Below are 22276 nucleotides of genomic sequence, written 5' to 3'. Positions count from 1 at the left end.
GTGCAGAGCAATGTGGTGTTGAGCCTCTAGGACCATTTTTCCTTCTTGTAATATTGAGCTAGCCCCTGGAGATTGCTCCTGTTGAGTATTACTGTAAAGAAGAGTTGCAGAACTGAGCTCTTACATTGCACTTTAACCCAGAGAAGTCTCTTCCTAAGTTGCAGTACCAAGTTGGACTTCCCAAATCAGCCAGCAACCAAAACTCAGAATCTGAGGCTGTTGCATCACAAAACTTACTCTGCTTTCTCTTTTACAAATGTGGTTTTCTTTTAAATACTGATGACACTTCACACACTAATAAATGTTCTTTAGCATATTCTGTAAAGGGAATGATACATAAATGACACAAGACCTTATTTCAGTGACCTGATTGAAGTCTTCCCTGATAAGTCCACTCTTTACTGATGTGAGAAGTGCTGAGTAGGTACTTCAGCAGGGTAAGTCCTATTCCAGTACAGAAATATGAAGGAAGAGTTATGTCACAAGAGTTATTTAAAGTATTTACAGTCTGAATGGAGAAGTCAGAGGAAATGACCTGCTGAAGATTGTCCATGAAGTTAGTGTCAGAACTGGCAAGAGAATCTACACGGACCTATTGCAATTCAGTCCCTCAAATCCCACAGCCATACTTTAGCTTCCATTAATCTCTTCCAAAGAAACAGTTTTCAATGAACTGCCTCCATCCCTCTTGCTCTCTGTGTTCAACAGGAAGCAGGGTGGTGTCTGCCATGTATTAGTGAAAAAGCAATAAATAAGTAGGACAGACAAGGCAATGTGTAGTTCAGATGTGCTGGTTACTCCCTCACAGGATCCTGTGACCTGCTTTATGCCTGTGAAAGCTGCACAATATCTTGTATACATGAGGCGAGCTTCAGCATGTTTTAGTTAGTACATGGCAAAAGACCCCAAAGCCAAGCAAGCAGATGCACCCTAGAGTTGCCATTTGAAAGAACACGCATTTGTACTGTGCTTTGTAGTTTAGTATTAACAGATGTTTGCAGTAAGTAGGCTCCACTGTGTTCCTTCTTGTTTACACCATGATTGTGTGCAAAATGGGGCCTTACCATGACCCTAAAATGTACCATTTTAAAATATAGTATTTATACAACTGCAGAGGTGACTGTGTCACTGCACAGACAGCAGAAAAAGAATGGTTCCTACTCCAGAAGGTTGTGATAGAAATGTAGCCCCAAGGGTCAGATCTGATTTAAAAGAAATCTTAATAAAACCACACAATACAGTGTAATGAAAAGAAAAATATTTCCTTGAGTTGTATGTTTAAAGGCAGAGTTTTAAAGGCACAGCTGGGACTTGTTTCTTAGCAACAGGGCTCATCTGAGCCATACAAATACTGTCATGTTGGAAAAAGATACCCTCAAGAAAGGCAATATGAAAGGAGCTAGAAACATCATATTTAGATGTCTTTCTGCTGTTGCAGGAGCATTTCATCAGCATTGCAAAGCCTTCAGGCAACAACCAGCGTAATTTTGATAAACTGTAATGATCAAAACAAAGAACTTGTCTTTACTCCTCTTTCTCAGCATGGAATAATGGCAGAAGTATCAAGTTATGTGCAATGGTATTACAGAGATACCATAAACCATAGTTGAGGTCCCATCTTCCTTGTGTATCCATAACAACACAGCTGCAGTCTACACGGAGGGTATAGGAGTCCTGCAGGACCAAGTCCTTGCTCTGTTGCAGCTCATGCTGTATGCAGTAGTAGATGTTTCAGAGGAAGACCTTTAACGCACAGAATTGACTGCAACAACTTATGAAATACTAAGATAAAGAGAACTAGATAAAGGGCTGCTGTTAGTCAGTATGGACATTAGGAGAGAAGTGTCAGTATGTTCAAAACAGAACAGAAAAATGTATGCAGAGTTATTTGCATATGTAGAAGAAATATTGAAGGATTATAAATAGTTTTGGGCCAGACATTTGAGAAGGATAAGAACTATGTTTGTGTTCTCTCCCTGCTGAGCAGTTTGGCTCAGCTGTTAAATCTTCACTAACTGGAACATAAAAAGCACTTTTCCAATAGCCTTGTACCACCTTAATCCCAGATCTAGAAATGTGATGTTTCATTTGGATACCATGCATGGTGCAGACTATTCCGGTCTTGTCCGATTTGCCACTCGGCTAGTAATGATGAGATTGAACTCTTCTGCAGCACCAGACACGTTCTGCTTTGTGTAGCCAGCCAAGGTGTCAGCAAATGCTCTAGCACCTTCTCCTATTACTCTTTTCTTCCTTAAGGTATGCTCTGATTTAGGGACTTCTACCCCATAAGTTGTAATAGCATCCCTCTTTCGTAGTAGCCTTTGACCTTTCTTCTATGTGTATTTTGATCAGTATTCGTTCAATTAGTAGCAATGAGAATTGATCACATTCTGTCTTTGCTTCTTCCAATCCTCTTCCCATTCTCATCCCACCCCAAATCTGGTCTTGCTCTTCTATTTGCCTATCTGACAGAAGGTAAGTTCAATGTGACTCATAGCTACTAGCACATGCACTAGCCTGAAGCATCCTGCTGCCAGTCACACCATCTCTCAGGTAAGGCATGGTGGGCTTTGTGCAAGGCATCGTTCCAGCTTCCAAACATTCAGCCAGAGACCAGACACAATCCTGATGGCAGCTCATGTGAGCCCAGTTCCCCCCAAGAGCAGACAAAGAGTTATGTGGGAGCTTAAGCAGCAATATTCATTTACCTCTGCTGGAACAGGTTGGTTTTGAGCCTTTCTTCACAAAGAGCAGGCTGATCTGTGGATCTTGAACCTAAATTTCCCTTCTCCTTGCTACCAGCTTTCCCTGCAAGGAGTTACCACAGGACAGTGGTTCCATTTTTAGAGCACAGTATAATCATTACAGACTTCAGATCTTACAGTAGGCCCTTCTGCTTAGATTATTGCACTGTCCTAACTGCCTTAATCTGAGATAGAGACATGTGGTTTGCTGTGGATGGCTTTGATGTGTCAGTGTTAGTGGTCCTGCTCCAATCCAACACCAAGGAAAGTAGTAAGATGCAGCTGCTTTGTGATGCGTCCTAATGCATTGACATCTTTGGATTTTGGATGGAACAGATACTTTTCTCTAGAAAACACTAATTGTAAAGTTTTAAGGTAATTTTTCATGACTGCATCTGGTTCAACAAATGTTCCTTTAAATGACAATAACAGGCTTCTGCTGTCAGATTGTTCTGTGTAGCACAGTCGGCTAAAAATACATGCTTATTTTTTTTTCATTGTAGGCACAATAAAAGACGGCAGGATAGCTCTAATATGTCAGATTGTTGCTTTTGTACAATACTGTACTAGGAATCTTATTTTGTAAAATGTGAGGGAAGAAAAAATGCTCCATGTTTATCACTAAAATGAAAGAAAAATTAATTATTTTAGCTAGAAATGTGGGATTATTTAATGCTTAAGTGTAGGAAGCTATAATGACTGTAGAAATCAACTTCAGGCAGCTATAGGGATTAGCATAGAAGAGTAAGGAATTCCTAAGTAGGAAGAGAACATTGTGGTATACAGCAGTATATCAGTGATCCGCTCTTTCAGAGAGCACACAGTAACCCATGCTTTAAAGAGGGGGAAAGCATGAACTCACCAGTTTGAGGTAGTGAATAGCTGTGTCTCTGCCACCACTTACTGACTTTGGGCAGGAGAAAGCATAGCCTTATGCCATTGGTGGTTAGAACTGCAGATACTGCAGAAGTATCTGACCTATTAATTAGACTCAAAAAAGTAAAGTCACACAGCAGTGATTTAACTGATGTAGCCTTTGTAAATTCCCAGTATGAATGGCGACATCTGTTAACTACATAAGTTGTTGCAAAAAGTTACCTTGTGTCAGGAACTACAACAAATCCCCAATTCAAGGTGTGGAGGCTGGGTTGCAGGGTGTATATAATAACAGGAACAGATGTTCATCAGCTCCTGAAGTAAAGTCTTGGGACGGCGAGCATTTGATATGGTGCGTAAAGGGAAACTCTGGCTGGAGAATAGGCTGCAGTGATTGAAGTGAATGTAAAGAAAGAACATTGAACTTGTTGATTTGAAAGAGAAAAGGGAAAAGTATTTGGGGTGACCAGAATGCATGGGAAAAGGAGAGGGAGGAATTCAGTATGTAATTCTCCTCCTTTTCACTTATGAGCCTGATTGATGAGAAGGTGGTTGGTGGTGTCAGTGAGAAACATTCACTATGCAAGGAAATGGCGTTTGACTTTGCCATCTTTGTTAAGACAAGAGGATGTTCAAGCAGAAATACCAGAAAAACTAGGCAGGATATGGGAGAAGTGTCCTGAAGAGATACAGGAGTTGAGTCACTGGTATAGAAATAGAGATGGCACACGAAGGCTCGTGTGTGGATGGAGTTTAAAGAAGGCACGATATGGAGGAAACAGAAAACAGGGGGAAGGGAGTTGCAGAGGCTCTGTGCTTCTGTGAAATAGGAAGAGAAAGACGGTAAAGCAGAGTAAGAGGTATTGAGGACGTGGCAGGAGAGAACAGAAAGGCAAATGGCAAGATGTCAAAAGAGCTCAGAGCGCCTAATGTACTCCAGAACCTGATGCTGCAGGTGGAGCAGAAGTCGTGATGCTCATAGAGGCTTGTTGCTGAAACCATTGTCACTAAGGTCTTCAGAGGGAACTGAAACCTCATTTGCAAAGGAAGAGAAAATTGAGGTAAAATTGCAACATCTCCAGGACAGGGGGAGGGAGGAAGGTGGTTAGGGTTAGCTGGAGACAAGTGAAGCTACATGACTGACACAACTCTGGCAGAGTAGGAGACTTACAAGAGGCCTCTTTCTGTAGTGGGGTAAAGTGTAGATCTCGCCTTGGTTTCACCTGTGCAGTCCCATAAACTGAATTCACATCATAGTGTGAACAGTGATATAGTGAATCCAGAAATGAGCTTAAACCTCAGTCAGCTATGAGAAGCCATGGGGTTACAGGAGCTAGTTAAGTAGTCTCCCAGCTATACAGCTTCCAGGCACACAGCAAGCCTGGAGAGCCTGTCAGGATTACCAGGCACTGTGGTCCTGCTCAGGTAGGGAGCACGGAGAGCAATGACACTGGTTGCTGTACAGAGCAGTGTCTGTCCCTTGCACAGCAGACTTGCTAAAAAGTTAAGAAAGTGCAAGGATGCATGTAGGATCAATTTCCTTTAATTTCTAGTTCTCCTTAAATATGTATCCATGCAATTCATGTTAGCCCTGTTCAAGTTCACATCCGAATTTGATTCATCAGCCTCACACTGAGCAGCAGGCATAGACTGTTTGCCACAGCCTGTTACTACTACTCAAAAGAACTGTCTTTCTGCTGTTTGTACTCCCGAATTGCTGCCAAGATCAGGTTAGACCTGATGAGCCAAATTAATCCCCAGTGTAAGTCTGTAGCAGTCAATGGATTTATGACAGATTAATCTGGGCTCAAAATAGATGTATTTTTTGGCAGAAGGAAAAACGACAAGAGTGATGAATAAACGTTAGATGGATGGTCCTTCAGCTGTGTCTGCCCTTTCAAGAAGGGTCTTCCCCTCTATGCCCACCCTGTGTTTCCAAGGCGATGTGTTCCTCTGCCTTCCCTACTGCTTGCTCCACAGTCCTGAACTAGAGGAGCCTCACAAGGTACAAATGGCAGTCCTTGGTGGGCTGGAGGTTATGAAGCTTTTAGCCACTCCAGAGACCCACAAGCTTTTAGAAGAGTAGATAACACCAGTTCAGGAGAAGAGACGGCTGGAGTAGCTTTGGGAATATTCAAGAACTGCAGTACAAGCTATTTGGGACAGGGAGGCTCTTCTGGGGTTCATACATTGCCTACCACAAGAAGGTCCTGGCTAGCAGAGCAAATACGAATTCCCTTTCTTCAGCAGGCTTGGTACCCCCCCCCCAGAAACCAGCCCTACTTAGAGAACACCATGGAAAACTGGTTAAGAACTCAGGTGCACCCTTTAGCATTTAGATAAGGGCTTCCAGCAGTCTTGCATAGAAAAATTGAACCATTTTACCATTATCCCTAACCTTATTGTAACTTATTCAACATGAGAATTATATAAAAGAACCACAGGCAGGATGAAACTCATAATTTCCAGTTTCTCATTGTATAACACTTTCCCTGGTAAATCTCACTCCATATAAATCTTCTCTAACTCTGAAGAATTGTGTCCTTGACTCACTGTATAATAGAGGTATTACTTTTCATATTTCAGTCAGAATAATTACATGCTGTATTGTGATGTTGGGAACTTGGTTCTTTGTGATATCTACAAACAAATGCATACGCATTTTTATCTAATGCTGACCGGTAGCTAGATATTGGAAATCATTCAGTAAAGGAGAAATCTGTCCTGTAACAGAAATGAGTGTAAATCAGATTCTATTTCCTGAAAACTGAGGATGCAAAAACTCCTAGAGACGTTGGTGTGCAGGGAACATTCAGATGAAAAGACCACTTGTAAAATCTCACAAGCACATTTACATGGCTCTGCAGAAGCTGGACCTTGCTGGACACATCTTAGCTGGCCAAGAGGCATTAACCTGGCTGCTGAACATGACCCAGTATTTATCTGTTTCTGACCTGCTCAACTAAGCTGTGGTGCTTCCTTTAGCTTTCTTTTCAGACAACAGAGGACTAGACCCTGCAGAAATAATGATTTTTATCCAAGTCAATATTTCTTTTGCATTTTAAAGAAAGACCACACTTCTGTATAAAGCACTATTTCCCTGTAGTACAAAGGCATCTCCTGTCAGAGGCTGGCTGAGCTGTTTGATATGACCATGCATGCACTCAGGGGGGCAGTGTCAAAGGGGGGGCTGTTGACTTGAAGTTGATCTGTTTTGGCATGATCAGCAACTCAGACATACTTTCTGCTTGGGTGTACTGATCACTAGGAGTGTAATTACACCGGGTCTCTAAGAACCAGAACAGCTCTTCAAAATGAAATTGAAAAATCATGAAGAGCCCTCTGTTCAAGAGCTGTTAGTCATGTAGTGGCAGAAGGACATGGTTCTGGGAAGAGAAATTGAGAAAGATTAGCTAAGCCTTGTATAGAGTAGTTAAAGTTACTGAAATACCATAGAATAGCTGAGGCTGGAAGAGACAAGAGACTTCTGGAGGTCATCTAGTCCTTCATCCAAGTGGGTTACACGAGAGCAGGTTCCTCATGTTCTTGTCCACAATATCACAGGTACCTGCTGGTGCAGATTACTGCAGGTTACTGCAGTAACCTCCATAGTCTCAATTTTCTCCACCTAGTAAGAAATCTTTCTTTTAGAAAAGGATGATAGCTGGACTGCATTCATTTGTCTTGGCTGGTGCTCATATTCCCAGAATCTGTAAGATCATGGGTCACTCCAGCCTGCTCTATTTATGGAGCCTGCACTGGGGTGATGGCAGGCATAAGGTACCACAGCTCATTTCTCCACTGCCAACAGCTTATTTCTCTGCTGCTTTTGTTGGTCTGCCTGAGGTCTTTCCATGGGAAGCCAAAAAGGCTCTACAAGACTCCAGATCTCCTCATCTCTCATCTTCCTCATAGGAGCAAGACTGTAGACAGCAGGTCATGCGTAGAAGCTCATTCTGGCTATATGCTTCACCTCTACAATTAGAGCCCCCACCTTCCTCACCAAAGAGAGTATGTGTTGGTTGCAGCCCAGCTCTGTGTGGGTCATTGTCCTCCTCATCCCACACTGCTCAGCTACAGAATTGGTTGGGTTTGAATCTACTGTTCAGGGATGTTAGTGTGGGAAATTTCACTTAAAATAGATACAAGTTAAGCCATGGAAAGTGTTCCCTGTGGTTTTGCTGGGTAGGATAAGACATATTTGTATTCTCCATTAGGTAAACTATCATGAAATAAGATTGTGTGTTTTCTGTCTGAATCACCTGAAAGTACCAAAGAGAAATTTAGAGTGTAAAGCACCATCTCCTAAATATTTCAGATATCACGTACATGAGTAAACCAGCAACTTTGCAGTGTCTTGAGTAGGTAAAATGCTTTACCTTTCAAATAAGAAAGAATAGTGCCTTTACGAAAACTGTCCATTAAAAGCAAGATCTGGCCACTATTTGCCTTACAGTAGCACTGAACAGAATGGATATAGCCCCATCATGTTAGGTGCATGAAAGATGTTAAATTTCCTGGGACAACACTAGCTAAATATAAAAAAAAAAAAAAAGAGACTTGAAATTAGTGGTGTTAGCACCTTAATAGTGTTACTCTGGCACTGCAAGAGTAAAGTCACTGCTTAAGAATTAGCTAGCAAGCAGCTGTGAAGCCAGGACTGAATTCTGGTCTCCCAAATCATATTCCAGACTCCTAGGTGCAGCACCATACCTCATGGCTACCAAGTGCAGCAGTCATGTCCCCTTTAAGTCCTGCTGGAGACACTTTAGCTCAAAATGCATGCACTGAGTATATCCTGGATTGAAAAAAAAGGTATTTGTTAGTCTTCTGCGCATTTATCACTACAAATCTCTGAACATTTGTCACGGTTTTGTCTTACATTCCTATGCTACTTAAAAGATAGCTTGTTCTTTGGGGTGATACTGGAGGCTGATGTGCTTTATTACACTTCCATTTCAGTTGTCCTGATCTGTAGCAAAACCTAATTGCTCTGCATCCCCATCTAACTTTCTAATAAGATTAATCCTGTTTTGTGTCTTGGTAGTGCCTAATTAAGATGATTTGTCTTCACAGTTAAGGACTCCAGGGTATTATAGCAAGCTCAGATTCACCGCTCTGTGAATCTTAGTAGTTAATCTCTCCTTCCACAAGCAGAGCAAATGCAGTTAGGTAGCTTCAAAGGACTAAAATTCATTGCGAGGCAGTGATCAGAAAGACAGATGAGCTGCAGACCTCACCTTGAGCTGTGGCTCTGTGGCTGCTTATCTGAATGCAGACAGAGAGAGAGGACAGAGAGACCCTTACGCTGCCCTTAGCCTGCTGCTTTCCTTCTGCTGAATGAGGGCACTCCGAAATGGGTACTAATAGCACTTAATTAGATGTGAGAAAGCAGAAGCAGGAAAACAGATGAGCATTTGATCTGGCTTCACCCAGCAGAACACTGAGTGCCTTTATGAGCCCTTTACTAGAGTGGGAGCTGAGACTGGAAGGTCACACACACCTGCTTCCCACTCTGTACCCCAAAAGAATGAGCTTTACCTGGTACAGACAATAAAGAATAAACTTCTGTTCATCGTTATATAATTGGCAAGACTCTTTGTGAAAGTTCTTGAGAATCCATAGGCTTTTCCTCATTATTTTTCCCCGTTGTGAAGCTGTTATTTCGGGGAGCCTTTAGGAATTGGAGGTATCAGAAAGCCCAGAAACTTTCCTCACAGGTGGTTTCATGGCCACTCTGAAGCAAGGAGGGACTCTCTGCAGACATTCGCTCTTGAAGCTTCCAGTTTTGTAAACTCTGGATGAAAAGCCACATCCCAATTATTTCGACATCAACAGCATAAAATGGAATGACTCAAAGTTTGTTTCTGGATGTACATAAAAAAACCCCAGAAAACTGATTTCTGGGGATGCTTGAGAATTGTGAATTAGGATCATAGTCTTAAAAACATGAGATATTTTAGTGGAAGGCTCCTATCTCTTTGGTTCCTCTGTCACTTGGATCCTGAGCCCCTGCAGTGGCAGCCTGGGACTAGGAAAGCCATGGCAAAGCACCCAAGCTGGTGTTCCTGGGTAGCTGGTACAAGGTGGAATAAGCACCTAGCTTAATTATAGACTGTACGAATACAGGAAGTTCTGCATGGCAGGAGACAGCAGAGAAAAACCAGCAAGTAGAACTATTTCCATGAAACAGAGCTTTTAATTTGCTGATAAAATTACAGGGCAGCACGAATGCATCCACTTAGGGCACATGAGCCTATAGCAAAGTGCCCTATGCTGTAAACAGCAGTCATGCCTTACATTTGTTGTTGTAATTGGAAGCCAATTACATTATTTCTCTCAATGCTGGCATACTTAATAAAGATGGCAATTAATTAAAATTCTCTCCTCATTCCATTAGCAAAGAAACAAGTAAGGCTGCAGTGGCCCGGTTCTTTTCATAGCAGTGCCCCTGGCTAGCTGCAGAACAAGGGACATGTCATTTAGCCTCCTTGGCTTTGTTCCCTTTCTCTATCATGCAGACAGCCTGTGGTCTGCTTCATAGCAAGCATCTATCTTACAAACTGCAGAGTACTATTGGGAACCATATTAGCTTTAACCAAGCTAGTCTAGCTGCAGGTAAGAAGCAAGCCAGATTAGTTTATGTGCAGCTTGAGCTGCTAGACTACTTGTGCCTGAAGGATGACTTCTTTACATCCAGACATATTTATCTCTCTATAGCATGACAGTCAGCAGGGCAGGTGTAGTGAATAACTACAGTGCTACTTTGACAGGCAGGGATCCTCAAGTGACCCAAACAGGAGCCAAAACAGGTTGGGAAGGAAGATGTCTGTTAGTGAGGTACTAGCATCACATCAGGAAGAAGCTGGGGACAAGTGACAGATTGCTATTGTGTTCAGAGAGTTAACCTGAGCATCAGCTAAGATAAGTGGCAAAGAATTTATCATAGAATGGTTTGGGTTGGAAGGGACCTTAAAGCTCATCTAGTTCCAAGCCCCTGCCACGGGCAGGGACATCTTCCAATGGACCAGGTCATCCTAGCAGAAGTCTGAGGTCTGCTCCACCACCATGGATTATGCAGTTGGGCCCTACATCACCATTCAGCAGAACTTCTCCAATCTCAAATACTTCAAGCACAATTTGAAGCACAAAGTCAACAGAATTAAACCATAGGACTGGATTGGAAAACTTCGCCCAAGAATTGTGGAATGTCTGGCAGTGGAACAAGCTGTACTGCAATCTCACTATTTATGGGTGGCTGTTTTTAAGCGTTCAAAACATTGCAGAGTAAAAATAATGCCAATGGCTCCATATATAATTAAAGCATTAGTAAGTCACTTCACCTTCATGCAACCCCCTATGTAATTTAAGATTTCACTGTGTATTTTTAGCTGTGAAAGTTTATTGCAGTCAAGTTTTACAGTTTGTGTTAAAAACCCTGCATTTTCAGAACAGTTAACTTTCTCTAAAGCATTAAATATGGGAAAAAGTCTCATTTTTGATGCAAAGGCAGCGCTATCTTACTTGCACGTGGGCCGTCTTCTGTAGATGCTACATAAACATTGTCAAGTCTGTTCTGACCACATGGCACAAGCCTACTAATAACAAACAGATGCAGAGCTCAGTGCTGGAGCTGCAGTGATGTACTAAAGCAGTTGTGATCAGTCATGGGCATGTAACACTCTGGGACACGCTGGACTTTTTTCCATGTATGTAGGGAAACCAGAAAGCTAATCTTAAACACAGCTTGCCTTCTGTAGACTTGGGATTTGGAGCAAATCCTGTTGAGACAAGAATTGCGAGAGCCAGTTCTTACTTGTCAAGCAGCTGCGTATTTTTGTCCGTAGCGAGGCCAAAAGGACTGTACAGAGCCAGAATTCACTTTGAGCATCCTTCCGATATGGAAGGGGAAAATAAAAACTGTGCACTGGCAGAAGCTAAACAAAGCATTTTTAATAGCAGGCCATGGAGGAAAATTCATGAGCTGCTCTCCATGGCAACATCTAGGTTCTGTCACGTTTGCTGCCTCCACTCTCTCCTCCTTCCCTTTCTCTTCTCCCTCTCCTACCCTTCGGCTCCTGCTGTTCTTGCCCAAATCCTGTCCCCATTGCTCTCCATGGGACTCGACATTTGCAGGCAACCACTCTGCCACCAAGGTGTCTGCACATCATTGATGTTCCCCTCTTGCAGCAGTGCTTGTTGCATGTGGGATTCAGATTTTCAGTTTTAAGAGGTGCTGCCTGGGATGAAGCAAGCCTCTTATTTTCCAAGCTGTCCGCTGATCCTGCTCTTCCCTCGCAAATCATTAAAGCCACCTATCCACCCCCTTGCAGTGTATTTGGCAGGGGTAGGCTTTAGTCTGTATGGACACTGGAATGGGGAAGAGAGCTTGACAATAGCTACTTAATTAAACTTCAGCCTAAACCCTAAGCTTTTAAGGTGTTGGTCTAAACCATCATTATTTCTTGAAGAAAAACAGGTAATTGCACTGAGTCCTGGCTTACTTCCATGGTTGAAATGAACTACAAGGGGAAGGATGTAGGGGACACCACTGACACTCAGGTTGCATGTCTTCTTGGGTGGGACATCTAAACCTTGCTGACACTGCAGCAGTCATCTCTACATTCTTTATATTTTAAGAGAAACAAGTCCAGCACCCACTAACAGGTGAAGAATTGGTGTGTAAATGACAGCTTCCATACCCTGGACTGAACACTGGCCCCAGCCCATAGCAGCAGCACGAGTTCTTTAGGACCCTCAAGCTGCTCGGTGCAAGAAGGTCACAGACACTTCAGCTGAATGCTCTGCTCCAGGGGTGCAGCTGTAACTGTGTGCACCTGTTTTCAAAGAGACCTGTATAGCAAGTGGCTCTGTGTCTTCTGGTGCTTGCTTTGAGTGCCTTTGAGGAAACTGGGTGGGAATATGCCTCCTGGCAAAGGAGCACATCTGACCACGGAGCCAAGCCTGGGTAATAAGGAAAGGTTAGCTCCCTCAGGGAGACACGCTCCAGCCTTTTGCTGCAAACCAAGAATTCACTGCATGCCTCCTGCCCGCAATCACAGCTCTCAGAAAAAGCCAAGACCCCAACAAGAGCTCTGTATTCAGACCGCAAGAGCCACAGTAGATCACACACAAGTACATCAAGTATTCTTCTGAACCAGCCTTTTCTGTTCAGAAAGCTGCAGTAAGCTTGGAAAGAAAGCTCTCATCTCAGAGGGTTTAGGTGATACACCTGCACTGGCAGGTTCTCTCTTATGCAGCCTAAGTCCTAGTGAATTCCAGCCAAGTGGAGACTGGGGACACTGGCAAGGACTCACACTGGCCAGAACATTTCCAGGGGGTTGTACCTTGCGTCTGTTTTCTCGAGCAAAGACACAAACAATTGCCTGCTTTAGGAGACTTCAGCAGATAGTCAGCCTGAGTGTTAATGCTTTGCAACTTCATTTTATCATGTTGTTAATAGTGCCCTTTCCACAGCCCAGCCCTACCCACCTAAGCAGAGGGGAAGTGCTTTCTGCATCAGCAAATGCTGCTATAGCCCTTTCTTGGGCAAGTTTAAGTAGTGCTCTTTCCCTCATCATAACCCAAGGGACTACAACTTAGCATATGGATTAATGCCAAGGATGGGAGGCTTCCACAACTGAAACAATGCCCTAAAGCTCAAACTAGGGTGTAAAAATGAGCTCACAGAACTTAGGAGCCAAGGATGTCTTGACCAATAGATGCCATATTAACTGAGGAAACAAGTACAACCCTTCTCACCCTTCTCACACAGTTTTTCTGACTAACACAAGCAAGAACTAGCACATTTCAGGAATTTTCAGCACATCCACATCTGCCTCATATACCTGCCAACACTGTTTGATGACAGCTAATAATCATTTAACTTAAAAAAATTCAAAGACACATCAGACGTCCCCACACAGAGCACCCACCTGATACAATATAGCTACATGGGTATACCTCCTCCCTGCAAAACACACACATCAATTACATCTCCCACTGTCGATCCAACAGACCTGCTCCCACAGACACCTCAAATCTCATTCCTGTGTGCTTACCTGCAGCTTTGCTCCAATTCCTGGGTTAAGGTATGGTCCTATTTGTCCTTCTGGGAGCAAGAAAGGAAGCACCACACCTCTGCCTTTCTCTCAGCACTGTAAAGGAATGTCTTAAATGATCCCCAAACTTGTGGGAAGAGGAGGGTGTATTTCCTAGCTCCTCCCTGTCTCCAGCTTTTTGTAGGGCAGGGATCATCATCATCGGCACATGCTGCTGCCCTGGCTGCAGTGATTTGGGTTTCTGCTGCTCTTGCACCTGTAACGGGACAGCTCGTCAGATGTGGCTTCCTTGCAGCACAGATGCTTTCTGTTGTGAAGTTTCAGGTATCTGGGAGTTAGTGGGAAGCCCACTAACAAGTTATCTGTGTGCTCAAATTACTTACGCTTACCCTGTGGTCATCGGTGTCTCCTCTCCCTCTGGTTTGCACCCTGGTTCCAAACACTTCTGATGTTTCTGGGGAGGTGCCATCAGAAGTGTGCTCACAGCTGGGTCCTCCACATGAACTGTGCCAAGCTCCACATCTGACTGAAGCTTTTTCAGGATAGGCTTTCTCGTAAGAAAAAGGAGATAAAAACTTCTCATGCAGCTTAAGACATTCCATAACACAGTCACTGCTGCACTCAGCATGGAGGAGACTGCTCAAGACAGGCCATGGGCTTGACCTCATGTCTTCCTCCACCCAGGATGAGTGACGCAAACAGTATGACCCAGGAGAGCTCTCTCCAGGGTGTGAGTTTTTCCTCCAAGAGGAAAAAAAACTGTGAACTATTCCTCTTGCACTATTTTGGTGTACTCTGTGAGGCCAGAAACCAGTGGGTGATGCTCTTGGGAAGAACCGTGGCGTACACCAGAGAGACTTTATCCTGCATGACAACGGACCGGAGAGAAAGGGCAAAACCCCTTCTTTGTTTCTCCCTTTATAGTGTTACCCTGCAGATAACACATTCTCTTCGTGTTCAGTGGGTTAAACTGTTGGAGACAAAAAGCCTTCCATATTTACTGGTGTAACCTAAAAATACCCTAATTCTGCTGACAGCAAAAGCAAACACAGGCTCCCAGAAGCTCTCTTCCCTTTCCCAGTCCCGTGTGGATGCCTCAGCTGCTGACACTGCCCCACGTGAGACGAGATGAGTCAAAAGAGTAAGCTCGGATTCCCATTGCCTCCCAGCCTGGCCCTGACGCTGCTCCAGAAGGACAAACCTCAGCTCCCACCCTCCCTGTACTAATTAATGTGATTTAGAATAATCCCAGATTTTACTGTGGATTGAGTATTTTTCACTGGGAAGATGTAAGAAATGCTTGCTATAATTTACTTACACTGGCATGACTGGGGGCTTTCAGTTTACATCTGCTTTTGGGGTCAGCAGTTTGTGTCTTTGCTGGTTACACTCACAGCCTGAGACCTTTTGGAGCAGCTGATTTATTTGACCAACATCATCGCAGCTGCAGTTTGTGTACCAAGTTCATGATTTCCAGGCCATAGGTATTCAAGTGTCTGAATGCAGGGTCAGGAGGAGAAATGGTTTGGTGCCCCAGCTCTGATGCAGCCAGGAGCTATCAGCAGATCCAGCTTGCTTGCCTTCCTCCTCCTCCTCTCCACCTCTCTGCTTCCAGATGCAAATGCTTCCATATTCGGCAATGTGTGACTACGATGGCTTCTTAAGGGGCAAACATCTACCTTGGCAAATGCATTTAAGACTTTTTCTTCTGCTTCACATTTTAAAGCCTATGTGAAATAGAGAAAAAAATACTACTGTTTTATGCCTGTTGGCATGTCTCAAGTCTTGTATTTAAAAATGCCAACAACCTCCCCAAGATTAATCATAATTAATAAAGAAAATGCACTGGCATTGCAAAATTAATTGGCTCCCATGAGTAGGAAAGTGGCCTAAAGCGGGAATCAGAAGCCAAGTTCCATGAGATTTTAATCCTAGTTTCTGTATCAATTCCCTGTCCAGGGAAGGACACTTAGCTGCTTTGTTTGCTTTATTCCTTTCTGCATGGGACTGGACATTAGCTTAGTCACTGTGGTGTTTAGGGGATTAATTAGCTAATTCAACAGCTCCCTAATGATGTAAAAATCTTAAAAGCTTCACTGGAAGGATTTGAAGCTGCAGCTTAAGAATTATTGCTCATTTATGACCTTTTTTTGGTCATAACATCTTGGAAGAGTTAAAAGTGAGGCAAGAGGGAAAGGTTTTCATTTTCATTTCAGAAAGTGACATTCATTTCCATTTGGCAAGATTCTGTATCCTGATGGAAAAATGTAAACACGCAGTCTCTGATCTTGCCTCAATCCATATTTAATCTCAGAGAGTGCTGTGGTGTAACTTTGCAGACAAGAGTATCAGGAAACATGGGGGAATATTCCAGGCTTCCTTCTGCTTTAGAGAAACTATAAAGGAAAAAATACGTGAAGTGGGGCAGAGATCTCACATAATCCCAAATGGAGGACACAAAAGACATGGAAATCCCAGGGGGATTTCTCCCATGGGAGAAGAGGCTGCCCCTCTCCTTGCCATAGGGCTGCCTCCTAGCACCCCAGCAGTGCTCCCCCATTCCCCTCTGCCCTGGTGCTGTTCCAGGCGGCAAAGGGAGCGGGAGGGAGCATAAAATCAGATGGAGCTGGTGGCAGGAAGACGAGTGGGGTTTCAGGAACTGGTGGAGTGTTGGGAAGATGCTGGAGTTGAAGCCTGCAGAGGATGGTGAGATTAAAACTGGGCTGTAGCCAGCCTTCGCCAGCATTTCGGCATCTTAATTGCCTGTTATCCTTGTGACCTATTGAAGGAGATAAAGCAATGGAAAAGATTACCTCCTCTGTCACCCTGGCAGTGGCCAGGATGAAGTGGTATTTTGCTCCTAACCAGATCCTTCTGCGCTCAGTGTCTGGTGATGTCTTCTAGAAAGGTGTAAACACAGTGTTTCCTCCCTGTCTTCAGTTAAACCAAGGGACTCCCTCCTTTGCCCAAGTTCAACAAGGCGCTTGAGTGCACTGAAGATGAGCTCATTCATTCACATCTTACAGGGCTTTTGCGGGCTTCCATCCTTTGACAGGAAAAAGGGTAATACTTGTAGAAATCACTGGACATTATGCTGCAGAACTTTTAATTCAAGACATTCATTAAAGAAAGCATTTCACAGAACTAGGTTATCCAGTACAGTCCTCATTGCACCTTTGTACCTGCCTTAGCAATACTGTATTTGTATAAAAAACCCCAAAGACAGTTCATAATGTTAAGAAGTGTTGAAATGCATACTTGGATCCGGTGACTGAACCTGCTGGCCAACAGCTCATACATTATAGGGGTCAGAAACAGTTTCTCCTGCTCGTTGCCTGTGTATTTCTGCAGGTTGGTTGAGGGACAGACAGAGCTTCCCCGAGCTGTGGGTTTCAGCTTGCCATGGGCCCAGGACATCAGCTGCAAATAAATGATCAGTAAATTTGGTATATTTAGGAAGAATCTTTGTAAAGGCTGCTGTGGTGCGGTTTCCTCCCCTGCTTTAACTTTCATACATCAACAAGATCCTTCATCTGAGTTGTTTTAGGAAGTCTGAAGAGTGATTGCAAGTTTTGTAAGTTGCTCTCAAGCAGAGCCACCGGCTGCAACACCAAAAAGCTCCAGCTTCATGGCTCCAGCATTGGTTTAGCTACTCCTGCTTTGTTTGAAAAGATCCTCCTAGGTAACTTGTGACTGGGGAAGGTATTGTGCAAAGATGCAGTGCCCCATTAGCACCCTTTATAAGCTGTGTGCTCCTCGAGAGCAGTATTGGTGAGCAGTAAGAGACTGCCAGACCTGCACAGCTTTCTAGAACCATTCCTGCTCTTAACTCTGGGTGCAGTTTTCCACTGTAGAGCTTCCGTGTAGTAAATATTCTCCCCAAGAGAAACCCACTAAGCAGACAAAAAGGTAGACTGGTATTTCCACAGACGCACAGCACTCCCTTGTCATCTGCCTACAGTGCGTAAGTGGTTACTGTTTGGTGGGAGGCAAGGAGCCAAACCCCAAAGAGCTTTTTTGTCTGTCCTGGTATGTATCAGTGTAATTCAATGGGAGAAAGTAGCGTGTTCAAGTGAGATGTGGCTGTGCCTCCATATGTCCTCCTGTGTTCCTAGCACTGCAGTGGGAGCGCAAGGAGTGGGATGCTGTAAGTGGGTCTAAGGGAAGGAATTTGGCACGAAGCCGTGGCTTTCACTGGGTGTTTTGTTGCTGCTCTCTCCCTAGGAACGTTTGTATCCGCTTTCACCGTGCTGTGCGGAGCCCGGACTGACCTCCCCGACAGGCACATGTGTTGTGTGTTCTGGCTGAACATTGCTGCTGCTCTGATTCAGATCCTGACAGCGATCGTGATGGTTGGCTGGATTATGAGTATATTTTGGGGGATGGACATGGTCATTCTCGCAAGTAAGTACAGTGCACTCACCCCCCTGACTTCTCCTATCCGTGCTGGGGTTGCTAATGCCCCTGCAAGCCATCGGACCGTAGGGAAGAAGAGCCACAGGATGGGCTCTGCAAGCCCATGAGAAACACAGCAGGCTGGGAGGTGGTTGTGATGGGCCCCATGACACATCTGGAAGAGCCTTGTGGGTTAGGATCTTCCTTTCCCCTTTATGAAATGAAAAGTGCAGGAAGGGATGAGGCCCCCAGCACTGTGAACTCCACTGTCCTGCCCTGGTCGCATCTGTGTGCGTGTTTGAACAAGAAAGCCCTTTCTCCCTTGTGACTCTGGCTGCATCCCTCTGGTTAGTGAGACCTTCCCTTGGGCTGGTTCTGCTCCCGGGGAGCATGCAGGGCCAGCTGTCCCCAGAAAAACCCTGGGGGCTCTCCTGGACTCTCCCCTTGCTCCCCAGAATACACTGACGCAGAGGCTTTTCTTGATATTTCACACCAAGATCTTAGGCTGAGGAGGAGTGTTTATAGCTACTCCCAGAAGGATTTCCCCTACACTCTTTTAGGAGCCTCCAATACATTAATTTAGGGGAAGAGAGGAATCCTTTTATAAAGATATATAATTTAGGTCACCCAGTTAGTATACATAACCAGTCTAGAATACAGGTTCTGTAACTTTATCTGCTGAAGACTTCTCTGGGTGTAAAAGTTGTATCATACTTGTATCATATCACATAGAATTAAGGTGACAGCCTCACCTCCAAAGCCAGAAGCAGCTTACAACTCAGGGTGTTGATTGCACCCCACTCCGTTTCCAAAGGCTGGCAGAGGCTGTCGGGCATTGCCCCAAAACAAACAAGCCTGAGATCCTTCAGGCTGGCAGGGCAGGCAGTTCCCAAAAGAAACATTCCCAGAGAATGTCTTACCAAGCAGCTTTTGCTTTTTGGTTTGAAGGGGCTCCACTTTGTCATCATGAAATGGAAAAACCAGCAGGAAACCCGTGCACATCTTCAACTGCCAAACCCAGGGTTTAAACCCTCTCACCAAACCCCTAATTGCTGAGCCAGCTTCAACTTACAGGCTGAGTTAAGGGCAATCCCCATGCAGAGCAAACAATGGATGTTTAAAACCTGAACATAAGCGAGGCAAAAGGCTTTCCTCAGGACAAGCCCTTTGTTTTTCCCTGCAAACCACCTGCTAAGTGTCCTCTCAGGTGTAGCCACAGAGCAGAGGTAGCCTAAGCTGTTTCTGAGGGTAAACTGTGAATTGGTGTACATCTGTGACATGTCTTTAAGAACCTGCCCAATCTGTGTGTAATCCCATAATTACATGTTCATAATCATACACTCTCCTGCTGTTCCTCTGCTGGACAGCCTCCGTGTGCAGTTTGCTGTTTGGCAGGACCCAGGTCTGCAGTTGTGGGGAGAGGCAGGAAAGCATCTGTCCAGATAAGGGGCTACAGCTGAAAACATGACTTGCTCTCCTCCATGGTCCTGTTCATGTGTGTCCTCCAGGTAGAGGGGCTGGGGGTCAGGAGGGTCTTACTGTAGGTTTTCCAGTTTGGTTCCTGGGGAAAACCATACACCTTGGAAGTACTGCCCCAAAGCTGTGCCCCGCACCTTGCTGGACCCCACCAGTCTGGGAGGCAGAGGGTGGATGAGCAGCGTGTGATGGGGATGGTTAGGCCAGGAGGTCCCTAACCATAGAATCATAGAATGGTTTGGGTTGGAAAGGACCTTAAGATCATCTAGTTCCAACTCTCCTGCCATGGCCAGGGATGCCTCATCCTAAACCGTGTTGTTCCAAGCCCCGTCCAACATGGCCTTGAACACTGCCAGGAGTGGAGCATTCACAACTTACTTGCACAGCCTGTTTCGGTGTCTCACAGGGAAGAACTTCTTCCTAATACCTAACCTGACTCTCCCCTGTTTAAGTTTTAACCTGTTCCCCTTTGTCCTATCACTACAGTCCCTGATGAAGAGTCCCTCTCCAGCAACCACAACAACAGTATTTCATCCCAGCCCCTCTGGTGGCAGTAGAGAAGGTTAAGAGGAGTCAACATGTCTTATGTTAACCAGCTATATACAATCTGACAAGTTGCAGCCCATGGCAGTTTCTTGCTTTCTCATTAAATAGCTGGTTTTTAAGTTTACTTACCATGCAGAGAAAATAATGGCTAAATAAAGCAGCTCGTAGTTGATGGAAAATAAAAGGAACAGACTCATTTTTCAATCAAACCAAAGAACAGAAATGATCAATTTCTCCCAGCTGGATCAAACAACCCTGTCAGACCCAAAATGGGTTGGTTTTTCATGTTTTGTTTTCATGTTAAAAAAAACCCAAAATGGTAATAACGTTCAAATGCAACAAATAAGACATTTCATTTAAAAACACTGCGAGGAAACAGTTTGCTTTGGTTGGGTTTTGTTTGTGCACAAACTATTTGATGCTCTAGACAGAAATTGTACACCATTGCAACTTGAATCTGTGTAAATCTAGTCTTCCTCGCCTTGAAATGGCCAATTCCAGGCATCCCTGAGAGGGTGCCATACAATTTTGATGGGCTAGAGGAAGGGCACAAGGGGAATTGTCTAAGCTGATGGAGGCTAGCAGTGAGGAGAAGGGTGGGAAGCAACTGGAGCTCGGAGACCCTGCTCTGGTCTTCCCTGAGGGATGGATCAGGATGGATTCCTGAGTCCCTGAATTAGGACCTGCCTGTCTGTTAGCTGGTAGAGGGTTGGGTGGGAGTTAGAGAGGCTTGATGGTATCTTTCATCTTCTAGTGCTAATTCTCAGCCATTAAAAGGGGGAGCTTGCTCCAAGGGAGGGATTTGGGGATAATGTAATGCTGTATTTAATGAGAAGAAAAAGAGAAGAATTGTAGGCAATCTGGAATACTTCAGTTCCTGGAAGAAATAATCAAACTGCATCAATCAAGTGATTGCATGCATGAAGAAGATAAAAAGAAACTAAGTCAGTCTGTGTTTGTCCAGAACAAGCTGTGTCAGACTGTTTTGATCCTCTTCTGTGGCAGAGGGGTTCATTCTCAGAGTGGTGGTGGTGGTCTGCCATCCTTCCTGACTTTCAGGCACTGACATGTTCTCACACAGCGCTCCTACCCACAAGCCAGGGACTTGTGGCCTGGGTGAAAATGCGCTTGAGAACTGTACTCTAAATGCATTGGAACAGTAAACTGGAATGAGATAAGGAAAGGTGTGTTGAAAGGTCCCTCCTGAATCCAGCTCTGTTCAGTATTTTCATTTATGGCTCGATGATGGACTGAAAGGGCTTGCCTTCAGCCAGCCCTGGCTAGCTATGAGACGGCTATAAGGCTGGCAGGCACAGTGAGGGCAGTGTATGGATTCAAGCAAATCAAAGAAATTAACTGAAAAATAAATGCTACTCAGTAAAGACAAGACCAAGATGCTAAGGAAGAATTATAATCAATTGCATAAATACACATTAGGGAGCAACTTGTTTTTCAGAGAAGGATGTGGTGGCTGCAGTGAGTCACAAGCTGCATAGGAGTGCATTGCTGTGGAGGGAACAAACGCCATGAGGCAGGTAGGAGCAGAGCCTGTAGGACACTAACTGGTCCCCTCACATTTAGTGGCACACATAAAGATGTGGCGAGGCTTATGACCAGCTTTGGAGGCTGTACTTCACATGGACAACTTGGAGAAAGTCCAGAGGACCATGAGACAGCAAGCGATGAAGAGGTTCAGCAGGATAGTAAATGTAAGAGGGCAGGAGTTTAGCCTAAGACAGACTTAAGTAACAGCAGGGATGATCTGTGTGGAATTAGGAGACGTTTTCCCTCTGCTAAAGTCAAAATGCTGAAGAGGTGGCATGGCACCATCTGTTCTCTGTCACTGAAAGACCCCAACAGCAGGTAGACCCACATCTGTCATGAACAAAGCGGGACATGGGAAGAGACCAACTGACCTCGCAGAGTCCCATCCAGCCCTCGTCTCCTGTAAGGTGCCCTTTAGCGGAAGGAACATTAAGTGAATGCAGTTTTGCTGTCACACTTTAGTTACTTTTGGCAGCACAATGACATGGGTCATTTTCTCTGCTAATTTAAATGGATTGCCAGCTGGCCCCATTAAATGCCAGACATCATCTTTAAACAGCCATATGGCTTTGGGAACTGTCCTTTCCTTTACTCGCTGTCTGAAGGCAAAGGTAGATACTGAATTCTTTT

At 44.4% G+C, this 22276-nt stretch overlaps 1 protein-coding gene across 3 annotated transcripts in view; it reads left to right on the top strand.

Moving 5' to 3' along the window:
• Nucleotides 1-22276, top strand: part of STUM (stum, mechanosensory transduction mediator homolog) — a 45854-nt gene that overhangs the window by 13342 nt on the left and 10236 nt on the right. For all 3 annotated transcript variants that reach the window (XM_030499857.1, XM_030499856.2, XM_030499854.2), the window contains exon 2: nt 17909-18088. In XM_030499857.1, coding sequence (XP_030355717.1) covers nt 17909-18088 — 180 coding nt within the window. The remainder of the gene's footprint in view (nt 1-17908; nt 18089-22276) is intronic.

Source organism: Strigops habroptila, chromosome 10 (genome assembly GCF_004027225.2).
Source record: "Strigops habroptila isolate Jane chromosome 10, bStrHab1.2.pri, whole genome shotgun sequence".
NCBI lineage: Eukaryota > Metazoa > Chordata > Aves > Psittaciformes > Psittacidae > Strigops > Strigops habroptila.
Note: the sequence above shows the minus strand (reverse complement) of the source record. Positions and strands in the feature narration are given on the sequence as shown.